This window comes from Electrophorus electricus, chromosome 17, assembly GCF_013358815.1.
Source record: "Electrophorus electricus isolate fEleEle1 chromosome 17, fEleEle1.pri, whole genome shotgun sequence".
In the NCBI taxonomy this organism is placed as follows: Eukaryota; Metazoa; Chordata; class Actinopteri; order Gymnotiformes; family Gymnotidae; genus Electrophorus; species Electrophorus electricus.
In genome coordinates this window covers 6,651,673-6,665,325 of record NC_049551.1, presented here as the reverse complement: position 1 = coordinate 6,665,325, position 13,653 = coordinate 6,651,673, and the positions used below count along the sequence as shown (strand labels likewise).

General features: G+C 44.0%; 1 protein-coding gene across 1 annotated transcript in view; it reads right to left on the bottom strand.

The window, feature by feature from the left end:
- Positions 1–2,398, bottom strand: part of si:dkey-175g6.2 — a 4,718-nt gene extending 2,320 nt beyond the window's left edge. Inside the window, exons 1-2 of the mRNA XM_027020951.2 lie at positions 2,220–2,398; positions 1–790 (exon numbers count right to left, since the gene is read on the bottom strand). The exon at positions 1–790 is cut by the window's left edge and continues 2,320 nt beyond it. Of these exons, the coding sequence (XP_026876752.2) occupies positions 1–743 (743 nt within the window). The 5' untranslated portion in view covers positions 744–790; positions 2,220–2,398. The remainder of the gene's footprint in view (positions 791–2,219) is intronic.
- Between the last annotated feature and the right edge of the window lie 11,255 nt (positions 2,399–13,653).

Here is a 13,653-nt window from a genome sequence, read left to right as displayed (position 1 = left end):
TTCAGCTTCTTGCTGGCCAGAGCCAATTGCTGATTGTAGGCTCGGTATCCCTTGAGAGGTGGGAGGATCTCGTTGTCCTGCAGCCCAAGGTCGATGTTCTGGAAGTAGCCCCTGGCTTTACGCTGAAGGGCAGTAGTGATTCCAGGTGGGACAAGTGCTTTCTTACTGAGCAAGTCCTGCAGAAGCCTTTCCTTTCCCTCCAGCTTGCTCCGGTTGTTACCTGTGTCATTGCCCTTATCTGAAAGCCATGGCTCTGTGTCTTCTCGTCCCTTCACCTCTCCCTGTGCCGCCTTGCTCACTCCCGACTGCGGCGTGGTCTTCCGCTCCTCCTCTACCCCACCTCGCGCCATCTCTCTGCGGCCTTCCTGGTCCCTCCACGTGGCCTGTGCCAGCTCTCTCCGTGGATACTCCTCTGACTCCACCCAACCACCTATCTCTTCCCTGGCTGGATGGTCAAGAGCCTCCAGGAGAACAGAAGCCAGTGCCCTAGCAGGGTCTACGCCCACAATCCGGCTCTGCCCCGATTGCTGGAAGATGCTGTCCACTTTCCCGTGTGCCCTATCCCCCCCGTCTGCCTCCACCGGGTCCTGGTGCGCCGGCTGGAGCGTCTCATTGCTCGTGCCGGTGAGAGGGCTCTCAGCAAGCAGTGGGGTGGCAGTGGACAGCAATGGAGTGATGCAGAGTAGGAAGCTGAGCAGGAGAGCAGAGGTGCTGGAGGAGGGATGGCAGCAGATCATGACCATTCAGAGCAGACCGGATGGGGCCAGGGGAGAGGGGACGGGGCAAGTACCTTGCAGAGATAACAACAACAAACAGAAGTCAGACTGGGTCCTTTCTGCATCACATGCTGCCACATCCACATCCACTTTCCCTGATCAAATGTACTTTGGTTATTATTAACAGTAACGCTAACTTTCCCATGGGAATTCTAGTGTGAAACATTCATTTTTCAGTCAAACCCAGTACCATCTTATAATGGTGTTTTTAAAAGCTTCGGAGAAATTAAACTGTTTAACGACACATAATTGTTAGGTACGGGTTTTTTAATTATTATTATTTATTTATTTATTTATTTATTTAATCACGTAGCATGCAACCACGGAAAAAAAAAAATCCAAGTCGTTTATATGATGCTATGTGGCGTCAGCCGTCATCTGGAATCACAAGCCAGGTACACTGTGCCACGACACCGTAGGACGGGCTTGATAGCCAAATTCTTTGGCTGCTGTTGCATGGCGCGTTTTGATTGTTTCGCAGCCGATTATCATACTGCCTACATTAAAATGAATGTTTCTTCGCAATGTAAGTTTTCACAAACGTGTTTTACACCTCGAATCGATTATTGCGAGAAAGGTTACTACAATAATACCAACAGTGTGCCATTTCGCAGTAGCTATAGGAATGGAGCTATTGTGTGGCTACCGTGCACGACACTTCCAGGAAAATTAGCGTGTACCCTGAATGACTTCGCGTCTCTGTATTCCTCATATTGCGTAAATCCATGTTATAATCCATGTTATGTCCTGAGATGCCATTTTCTATATGGCTGGAACTATACATGGACTCCTGTTGAGCCTACGTTTGTCAAAATTACTTCGAAGATTTTTTTTTTTTTTAAATATCTTAATTCAATAAATTTACAGCAGTAGGAAAATGAAGTTTCTCTCCAAGAAACTAGGCTATATAAAAGTTTTTGTATTGGGTTATATAAACATTACGTGTAAACTTATAACGATGTATTATTCACCAGTTAAACTGTTGTTAGAATCATTGACGTGTAACTCCCTGTAAATAAATGGATATTTATATCACATTTTTCCACAACTAAGAAATTCCAAGTTTTCTTGTCAAAGCACAGCAATCGTTTCTGACACATTTTCCCCCATATTTCCACATAGTCGATTGCCGTGATTCATTCAGAAATATATGACTGGTTTCCCTTGATCTGGTTAAGCCTAGCCTTGAAGTATATTACTGTTAGTTGTGATTATCCAGTCAAATTAACTCTTCTTTGCTGTCGTCTTTTTTCTTCTTCTTCTTCTTAGTCGGACCTTTATCATAGTCTCCTGGAAACGGAGATCTGATCTTCCCTTCTGTATCAGCGTTAGTTATCGATTCTATAAAGCGTTCAATCCGGAACTCCTTAATATTATCTCTTATACTTTAGCTATATATGCATTTTAACATTTTAACATTTTAATCATAGAAGCGCGACTCACCTGCTATCCCGCAAAAAAAATTGCTGCAACTCAGAAGCGTGTCTGTGCCGCTTTGTGTATAACAAATGAAGTTCAAAGACAGTGAAGGTCCTTAATCGCATTCAAAACTGAGGGAAAAGTTTCTTTTCCCCTCAACCTAATATTTCGTTTACACTTCAGTCTTTTTTGCCCATGTGAGAGATGTCATTTGTTCATTGCACATGAATGTGGCGCGTGATTTTTTTTTCGGCACCACGGACAGCGCAACGCCAATATGTACAGACGCGTCTGCACACGTGATCGAAAAGTCATCGCGGCGTGTTTGACGTCAGACTCTTCATTGATAAGAATTTCGTGTCTTGTTTGAACTCTGAGGGTACGCTACGCTACTCCGATGAATGAACGGAAACGGCATGAATGAAACGGTATCTCCATTAAGAACGGAGGGTGCTGTGGCGTAAATTGTGAAATATACACGTTCGTGCAAAGTTTTCGAGACCATTATTTCATTCATTAAGCAATAATTAATGCATTCAGAAGTCAAACGATGGAAAATTACAGCTCGTGATTAGAGAGTGAGTTAAGACGGTCCCTTCTCGTAACAGCTTTCAGCAGTCCCTTAAAAGCCGACTTTTCCCACTTGGCCTGTTGATGGTGTCTGAGGTGCCCTTAATCGGAGCTGGAGTGGAGCCGAACGGCTGAAACCACCATGACGCAGGCAGTTCAGCTCCACTGCTCCATTTCCGCTCAATTTCCCGAGCTCCTTCAGTTTTCCGCTCTTTGTCTCTCACGCAGTCGCTGACTTTCATCCATCTCTCTCGCGTCATCCTCACATTCTGTCCACATTTAGAAACTCTTATTTGTACGTATCATGTGTATTTCAGTCCACTTATTTTACATACACATAATACTCAGAAAAGGCGATGGGTGCGGTGTGTCTCTAAAATCATGTGCTGATGCTTGGCACTCCCGTGCTGTCTTGTGCAAATAGCCCCTTCCGAGAATAACGTGGTTACAAATTTTACAATAATATTCTTAGATTTTAGAAATAAGCCTAATTGGAAAATACTCCGAAGGAATCAGGGCCAACAACAAACCCGCCAATCACAGTTTATGATTCGTGTAATTGGATTAGTTGCAGTGCGGATATTGAAGTCCCACGAGCCACATTCGAAATGGCAGCATCATCACAAGGGAATCTAATTTAAATTTCTGGAAATGTTGAATGCGTCACAACAGTTTCTTGAAACATCACTTGCACGTACTGGCACATTTAAAGAATATGACCTAACAAATCTGCGAACAGTCTTATTTCTGATCACAACTATTATTTAATAATCACGCGCTGCTGCTTAATGTTGACCATTTATGGTTTTAACAATAAGTTATGTACAAAATATATGTTTGTTATATCCTTTTAGTTCTTTTTTTTCTGATGGACTCTATATGGCTAGCATAAGCAAAAGTAAGGAGAGCGCTGTGTGTTTCTACCTTGGTTGCGGATGGTGAAGAGCTATAGGGCCCAGAGGGCAGATTGTGATACGGCTTGGTATTATCGACTGCCACTCAGCATTAGCGTCGTGGCGGCCGGTTTTCCAGCCCCCGCGCTTACTCACCTCCTCCCAAACTGCCCCTCCACCTTAAAACTAAGAGTTGATCACACCTAATGCGCTAAACGCGCACAGACTCTGAACAACAGCAAGCACTCACTTTTAACTTGCAAGTTAACACTATAAAATTAACGCGGTGTTTTCAAGACAAGCTGTCTCTTCTGGCTGTGAATGCACCTTTGTGATGTTCGTGAATTTTGTTATTATTACTGTTAACATTTGTCTTCGTGCAAATGGAAAACGCGCCAATTTTGAGTGCACCATGGAGATGTCGCTGGCAATTATGAAAATGTACAAAAAAGCCCACAGCAATTAATGCATGTAAGTACAAAGGACCCTAATGGAAGTGACATAACATGCACCTTATGAATAAAAGAATTCGTACTCCCACGAGATAAACCGAATAAATGATCGCTCCGAGAAGGATTCATCCCCCGGTTTTAGATTTTACTCCTCTGCGACTCGGGCGTAATGATGTGTAACCCGAGCCTTGCGCCCACACACGGAGCGGGGGTCGCACGAGCACTGCATCTGTTTTGATAGCAAATTCTAGTAAGCGACCGGTCTCCTGAGGCGAGTACCGAAAATGTCGGACCAAAAGGTACCTTTGTGGCACCGTTGATCGTACACCCAAACCAGTCGCATGTGTCCAAGGACGGGGTTGCAGCTTTCTCACCGAAAACAGCAGACTAATTAGCGCAAGTATATGCGCACTAATGAACATAGCTTCGTGTCACTAGCGGTCGCCGCCGGACAACTTGCAGCAGAAAAACACTGCCTGCGTAATTTCGTCTGGCTGAAGTCCTGCATGTTCGCTGCAGTTTACTGGGCAGCCGAGGGAATAATGTTTTAGCAAGCCTTGGATGCAGCATGGGTCATTAAGAGAACTGGATGCGGCAGATAGTGGTTTGTCACGTTTCTAGTTCCAAGACATTAACGCGTCTTGTCCTGTCTAGCCTAGTCGTTCCTCATCAAAGCTTTGTCGTGCGCCAAGATTCGTCCACCAAAATGTTCGGCCAGGGGAAAAAAATGTATTCAAGGGACAAGCCGCATTGTTGTTTAAATCCTTCGATCATCTCTACCATTAGGTGTAATGTGAGGAAAAACGTGCGTCTGCATTCTAATTTTATTTTGCCTTTATTCTGTCATAGCATGTAGGCAAACATGGCAAAAAAGAGTAAACGAATAGGATATTATTAAGAAATAGCAAAACGCAATTATTAGATAATACATACTGTAGCATATTAGGGTCTTTTTCACTTCTCGTGAAGTGTACTTATTATTTTGTCTTCTGAAAAGCAGATTCAGCTTTTCACACGGCTGTATTTGGAAGACCAATACATGCACATTTTCCCCGAAATATCCGATAAAAAGCTTTGGACTACTGAACGCGTCAGTGACGGATTACGTCGGAGGTTGGCTTCGTATTCGGAGTTAATGAACCGATTCATATCAGTGAGAGCCATCGGTTCTCTGCGATCAGTCTTTTCTTTCACGTAGAAAAAAAGACCCCGGAGAGCCTGGTGCAGTCTTTTTAAGCATTTTTACTAAATCTAGACGCTGTCAAAAATAACATGCATTGACATCGCATCTATAAAACAATATATATATATATATATATATATATATATATATATATATATATATATATATATATATATATATATATATATATATATATATATATATATAAGCGTCGTTTTGAGATATATATATATATATATATATATATATATATATATATATATATAGTCTTAAAATGTATTTTAGATAGATAGATAGATAGATAGATAGATAGATAGATAGATAGATAGATAGATAGATAGATAGATAGATAGATAGATAGATAGATAGATAGATAGATAGATAGGCCATCTGACAGATAATAACTTCACGTAATGCTTTTAGCGTTGTGCGCTCACCTCTGGCAAAAGAAATACCGGGGAACACATACATGTACTCGTTCCATGTGCTGTAAGCTTTGTTGTGCGTTTTTGTTTGTTTATTTGTTTTGTGTTTGCTTCAACAGTATTCAACTCAATTCAATAGTATATACCCTTAATATTACATAAATAGGCTGGAAGATTATTAGTTTGAAGGAATAGAGCCTACAATGACTTTACTTACAGCATCACTCAGCAAATACAATGTGCTCACTAGAGTTAAAACACAGTTTATTTAAAATGTCGTAATACATTTTATTAAAAAACTAATGACTACAATAAGAAAATTAAAATGCGAGGTGTTATCTCTAAAGGCAGATCACAGAGTAACTAGGTCTTAGTGGTGGTTTCTTTCTACTAGTTAGTTGATCAACACCCCGAAATCAAAAGGCAACCATTAAAATATATGTCAGCAGCCATCATAATAAGCTATATTAGTGCTCAATAACTGTGATAGTAACAGCATGTTACTCATAATGTCCTACGAGTTATAGTCTTGTACACATGCCTTTAATGGGTATTAAAAATATATATTTAGGCATGTATTTTAAACACCATAATTTTTTCAGATCTAATCCAGTCTGTGCATTTACTTTTCAAAAAGATTTGAAAATGTGTTGGATGGTGTCGCGCTGTCTCACGTAAATCTGCAAATTGGAATGCATAACCAGAAGAGGGTGCTACTGTTTCACGCTTCAAACTTTATCAACGACGTTCAGCGTGTGGTGTGGCCAAATTCACATTTCAATTTGGAATCAAGGGAAACATTAAGAAAAATAGTAAACTTGTTTGGATACATCACTGACAACTGTCTCAGAAGAAAGCGTCCATGAAATGACAATAATGAATGAATGAATGAATGAATGAATGAATGAATGAATGAATGAATGAATGAATGATTAGCTGTAATAAAATTTGAAAGGCCACCTGGAAGAATTCATAAAATAGACTGGTAATGGTAATACATATTTTAGAATAATGAACGATTCGGCAATCATGAATTAGGTTAGTAATCATGAATGTCTGAAAGTAATATAACAATTAGCACTGACCGCAAAATATTAAAGCGCTATGAGCATAAATGTACGAAAGTCATAGTCTACGGAGTTTTGGAAGTAATTGTGGAAAAATATTAAATATATTCTTCATTACTCAGTCACTCGCATCGATCGTCTGTCACATATTCGATTATTTTGCACAGGCCCACGTTGTTTACAAATCACTCAAAGCGCAGGCTCACCTCAACTCCACACTCGTGTGTAACGAACATACGCGTGTCAACACGGACGCGCACAAGTGTCCTCCATAACCCCTTGTAGAAATGAAAACTATTATCGGTTATCAGCGTGGCACCCGACTGGAAGGGAAGTCATTTGAGAAATGCTTTAAACTGAGTAATTTACCGATGTGACTCATCCAAGACACCCACCCACAGCTACAAGCCTCTGATCCATCGAAAGGGACGGAGAAGAACGAATTTTGTGGTGTGTGTGTGTGTGTGTGTGTGTGTGTGTGTGTGTGTGTGTGAGAGAGAGAGAGAGAGAGAGAGAGAGAGAGAGAGAGTTTCTCGCGTGTGTGTGACAGAGTGGGAGAGTCAGAAAAGGCAAAAAAAAAGATGAATGGAGATGGTGTATGAGTACGCGCTAAACTGCCTAAGGAAAAGTGCTATCTTACAAAGTGGAGTCACGTTCTCCTGGACAGCGAACAGATTTTAAGGCTCCAGGCGGACTTTTCCCCTCTTGCTGTTACCGTAGACCCTGTTAATCCAGTCTCCGACCCCGAACGTCAGCGAAACCTGGTCGTAACCCTACCGTACGCGAATAAGAGAAGCGCAAGGACGGCGACTCACGGAGAGAACCCGAAAAAGAGCAAATCTGATTTCTAATAAGAATCAGGATGTTAGTAATTGACTGTAAAATATAGGCTTCAATAAATGAATGTATGAATGAATGAATAATCCGGTGGAATATGAAGCAATTGTTGAAGAATGTCTGTGTGTGCCTGTGTGTGCATACATGGGTCATCATTTGACGCACTGGGTTAATTTAGATTTTTTTCCCCATGAAATTTAGCCCTCAGACTTCATTAACCCCAGTTTATGGGAAGAGCACTACTCACATACTCATAGCAGCTGTTATGTTATCTCTCTCCATTCTACCCATGAGTATGTGTGAACTGACGTCCTCCTATATGATGAGTGTGTGTGTGTGTGTGTGTGTGTGTGTGTGTGTGCGTGTGATTCTGTCTGGTCTGTCTGTAGGCAAGGGGAGAGATAACATCTGTGTAATTTCCCCATGATGATGAGCCCTGTGGGAGCAGCACAGGAGATGAACTGACTTGAGCTAAGTACTATTAATCGTTTAATTACCACTGCCTGATTCAATCCATCAAACCACGCTATGGTGCGCCTCATACAAATGCATCCACTCTGAGGTCATTCGCGCAGTCAGCCAATCATGCGGCAGTGGTGGAAGCACTGTTGTTCGGTGTGTAACTGTTATACGACATGAAGGAAACAGACTTGCACTTGTCTTAATCTGTGCATAATGTCGCAAGGAAGCAGATGGCTTGTTGGTTTAAAACAGCATGTTTTATAATGGGCATTGTGGTTATCCACATGGGCATGACAGATCTGAGTACATCGAAGTGAGATGAAATTTAGGTCATTTCAGATTTTCTGTTGAATAATCACCCAAGTGCTTGTAGCACAAAAATGTTTGCAGATCAAGTCAGGACATGCTGAAACAGTACCAGTGATGACCCTGGCTTGGGAACAGAAAAATCCTTTAATGTTGTTTTTGAAGGCCTTGTTTGAATAGTCCCACACTGAGGTTCTAATATAGATTAATGCTAGTTCGGTCACATGCACTTGACTGCTCTTTTTCCTGAGTCACTGTTAGGATTTGTCTACTTTGGACTATTGTGAAGAGTGTTATTGCATCAATAGTGGGAATACAACATAACACTAATCGCAATCAAGGAAGAACATGATTCAATAAAAGGTGCTTAACTCTCTTTGCGCTAACCCTGGGTAAATAGTGTCTAGGTGTCTGAGCGTTAGACGGTGTCCTCTGCTGAGCAATGACCTTGCTGTTCCAGATAATGTTTTGATAAAGTGGTCCCAACACTGCAGACACATTGTCAGCCCCTGTGACCCCCGCTGCCCTTCCCTGCCGGCTGAAGCCTGAGAGTCACAAGGATGGAGCTAATTAAATCCCAAAGCTGTGGACCAAGGGTGGTCTGCATGTTGCCTACAGTGCTAATAAGATGCAGAGTTGTCAGTCAATCTGATTCAGCAAACAAACGGACCTTCTGTGCTGTACTGTTTTGGTTCTTGTGACCAATTACATCCCAGTAAAAGGTCCAAAAGAATTGTTAAAACACCACTACAGGTGGTCAAGGACTAAGCCTGAATGAGAGGATACTGTATGTTTCTTATTGCAGGCTGTAGTCGCTGTAGTCTTGTGGCATGCTCGCAGTTTGAAAGCCTCTGGGGCTACAGAACTTACAGCCGAATGCAGTTGCAGCGGTTGTGGACCAAAGCTTTATGGACATCTTACTGGGATCTGAGGTGGAGCATGAACAGAGGGTTTGGTGATTGCTTCTCCAACACACCCTTCTACACCCCACCCCAACACACACTGCTACACCCCACCCCACATCACATTGCTACACCCCACCACACCCTGCTACACTCAACCCCACCCTACGGCTCCAGCTCCGCATCCCACCACATGAGTCAGAGCAAAAACAAGTGAAAACACACTTCAGATCACACACTCTTGTTATAGGCTCACTCACAGGCCCAACCGTGAACTTTAGTCCCAGGATTTCATTGCAGCGTTTCTGTCCTTACAAGTTAAAACGCTGCTTTCAATTACTTTCCGAGAGCACTCAAACACTTATGGACATCAGTACTTCCACTGCATACATCCACACGCTGGATAAAGCTAACTGGATGCAAAGTTGCGGTTTAAATCCTGGATTTCTGTTGTTAATGCTTTTTGTTTATTTCGTTGGTGTTGTATATTTGCTTGTTTTTTTTGGGGGGGGGGGGGCTGTTTTTGTTTTTGTTTTTGTTTGCAACAGACTTACTTCTGTTTTCAGGGACAGTGGACCAGGCTAGTGAGCACAATTACATGAGTAATGAATTTAATGTGTTCCCTTCCCACTCGTTCGTTAAATGAGCAGAGGGCCACACATGACCTCGGTAAGAGCATATCACCATGATTAAAGCAGGAGTGGGGCGCATGGCACCCTGCCGGAGCAGAGCGCGGGCCAGCACACCCTGCTGCCTTTACCACTGCAGCAGGCTGATAAGACTGGCCAGGGTCGGCTAGCTGCAGGTTCTGTTACACCTTTCCGCGTTGTCCCTGTTCTGCGCTTCACTTCTTTTTGTTGTCACTGTCGTCCCTTTGGCAGGCTGATTCTTTGTCCACAGCCCAAGGTAACAATTAATTATGAGTCAGATAATGAGTCGGGGTGGTTGTGTTTGACAGTTGTGGCGAGCCATGGCTGTCTCCCCCGATTCCAGCTCTTTTCTGTGTGATATTTTGTTTCTTTCCTTTTTTGTTTCACTCTCTGTATCTTCAAGCCATCGATCAATTCTCTCGTTTTCTTGCAGTGGCGCGAGAGCTGAAGCGTAAAAAGTCATCTGCTTTGTAATTTTTTTCTCTGCGCGTGTGTCTGTGCGTATATAGTTTATAGATGATAAGTTGCTGCATCATCCTGAATGCCTCCGCCCTTTCTGTAGTTTTTTTTTTCTTTCTTTCTTTCTGAGTATGAAAATGTTTAAGGTCAATTTGGGGAGAAAAATAGCAGCTTGCCTTTTAAAGAGAATGAAGATGACAGATTAGGAGGGGGAGAGAGAGACAGAGAGGGAGAGAGAGAGAGAGAGAGAGAGACAGAGAGAGAGAGAGACAGAGAGAGAGAGAGAGAGAGAGAGAGACAGAGAGAGAGAGAGAGAGAGAGAGAGAGAGAGAGAGAGGAGTATAGTATCGGTAGAACAAGCCATGGAATGTAGAGGAATAGAAGCGAGGCAGAAGGCAAAGCAAAGGAATGCATCAAGGGGATCAGAAATTGAACACGCGCTGAAAACGTGTTTCTAGAGAAAGAGGAGCGTCAGCGGTGAGGACCAGAGGCACGGCCAGCGTGCTGGGGGCTGAGCGGGGGAGAAAGGTAAAGGGGAAGGCTGGAGAGACAGAGGGAGGGGTGGTGATCCTCGGGGCTGGATGACTCACTTCTCTGCAGCCGGCGTGTGCGTCACTGGCGCACGGCTGGAGGAGGAGATAGTGGAGAGGTCTGCACATTTAATTACAACCTGCCAATTTATATACAGTGTACACACACACACACAGGCACACACACATGCACACACACGCACGCACACACACGCACACACACACGCGCACACACAGGCACACACACGCGCACACACGCACACACACGCACGCACGCACACACACACACGCACGCACACACGCACACACACGCACGCACACACAGGCACACACACGCGCACACACACAGGCACACACACGCACACACACAGGCACACACACACGCACACACGCATCTCTCTTTCTTTCACGGGCTCTCACATTCACACTAATGCCAACATAAGATAGCATATGTTGAAAGAACAAAGACCCCCACATCTGAAAACATGGTCATTCCCAAGGCTCACTGTGCATATGAAATATGAAACTGTGTCCCTTAACATAAATCTGTTCTTTTTGCTATAATATACATATCCGAAGGCTTTCACTGCTGATGCACATGAAATATGTTTAATGAGAACAAGCCACAAAAAGGTCACATTCCTTTCTGTAAAAAGAAACATTAACTGTGAAGCCGGTTTACCGGCACTTCAACTGCAATGTTGCCAGCAAACTGAGAGGATCGTGGCATTTTATCTGTGCGAATGACCGCCTTCTGGCCTTTAGCAGAGCTTTCAGTGGAATTGACTGGACATGTTGGGTAGGTGAGGACATGACTGTGAGACTCTGCTGTGTGACCAGCTTGTACACTGAGAGATGTTGGTATACAGTACTGTAATGAAACAACCGCGCACGCCATTTGTCCGGCCCTCCCTTGAGGCTCCACCACTCACTGGATGTGCCATTCATGAATGTGCCTGAACAGTGGGGACTTTCTCACTAGGGATTTTACAATCCAAAAACATTTTGGTTTGGAGCCAGGAGCTGCGAGCTTAACTCATTCGCGTTCGGCATTCCCTCTCCGCTCTGCTATCCGCTTTTCTCTTTTCCTTTCCGCCAGCCTCCTCGAGCGGCGGTTATCTCGTGAGCACCCGTGCCCGCCAGCCGCATTGTGTAGACAATAGCTGCAATCAGCCGCCCTTTTGCGAGCCACGCGCTCTGTTCCGGCTTTCTGCCGCAAGAAGAGAGCAATTTAGGCAAGCAACAGCATTCCAAGGAAAGCGAAAGGGAGCGAGAGGGACTGCATGCGGTGCCGGGGATTGGCCCCCGATGCGGTAGTGAGCTCTTCAAACGAGCGTGAGAGCAAAACAGAGCATGCGGCCATTTCTCACTGCAGCTCAATTTAGCTCCAACATGGCCGCCTCAGGCTGAGCTGGCAAGATGGACCAGCTATGAGTTAACCACCCCCGCCCCAAAAAAGCCTACCTCAGAGAACGTGTTCCTCTCCTCATTCACAAGGAAGGGGGGGGGGGGGGGTCACTACGACAGAGCAGCCCAAAACAGGGCTGACGTCATGTGAAATGTAACGAGCAAATGTCTGGCGCTCGCACGCAAAAGTCAGATGTTTATAGGAGCTGCAGCGAAAGGGATTTTCTAACTGTGAAAATGAGTCGCTATCTCCAAGCTGCATCTGCATTGGCCACGTGTTTTCTCTTTTTTCTTTGGAAATAAAGCGGAATACAGAACTATGAGTCAGGCCTTATGTGACATCACAAACAGCTTGCCATTTTCACGCTCGAGTTGCACTCATTTTCAATCAAATGGCTTCGAAACGCTCCAGTAATCAGCCTCAGCTGTGAGAGAAGCTGCATTTTCTCCCCTTTTGAAATAATTTGAGATAGACCACCAAAAGGCGAGCGAGTAAATAATAAAGCCTATTACACAGCCCTGCAGTGTTGTATAGCTTCACTGTCCTGCTTGTCAGATACCCTGATACCCTTGCAGTGTGTATTTTTTTTATTTATATGACCTGCTCATTTTGGAATTCATGAGCGCAAGAGGATCGCGTGGTGCAGCTTCGTCACTGTGAGTTGTTCCGACGCTGCTGGCTGCTCCTAACCAGCTCTGAGAGCCATAAAAATAAAGCATAAGCATCCGTGATGAATGGCAAACACTGAAAAACAGACTGATACAGGAAGAGAGATGGCAGCAGAGAGACAGAGGTGTGGACAGAGGGATGGATAGATGGAAGCGGATGATGAATGGAGAAGGAGCAAAGGGGGGCAGGCTGAGAGAGAGAGAGAGAGAGAGAGAGAGACAGAGAGAGAAGAAACAGCTAAAGTAATGATTGATGTGAAAGTGACGTTAAATGACAGAGAGGGCAGAAGGAAAATGGGTGGCACTCACAATAAATCTGATTTGTGCCGCCGCGGTGTGCCCACTCATTACGGAACACACGCTTCCCGCGGCCCCCTTTGACATAAGCGTGACTGTGTGAAGCTGGTGTTTTGTGTTGTGGTTGCTCGGTGGGAGAGGTTTGGGGCTGCGCACACATGGAATCTTGTCTTTTAAAATTAATAAACAGATATATTATTGGGAGGCTTAGCTGTCTATATTTAGAGAGCCAGAGATAATGACCGAAAGAGAGACAGGTGTACACAGAAAGACGGTGAGCGAAAGGCAGGTGAAAGAGAGGGAGACCAGGAGATGAAGTAACAGACTGTGGAAGAGCAAGACAGCGTGC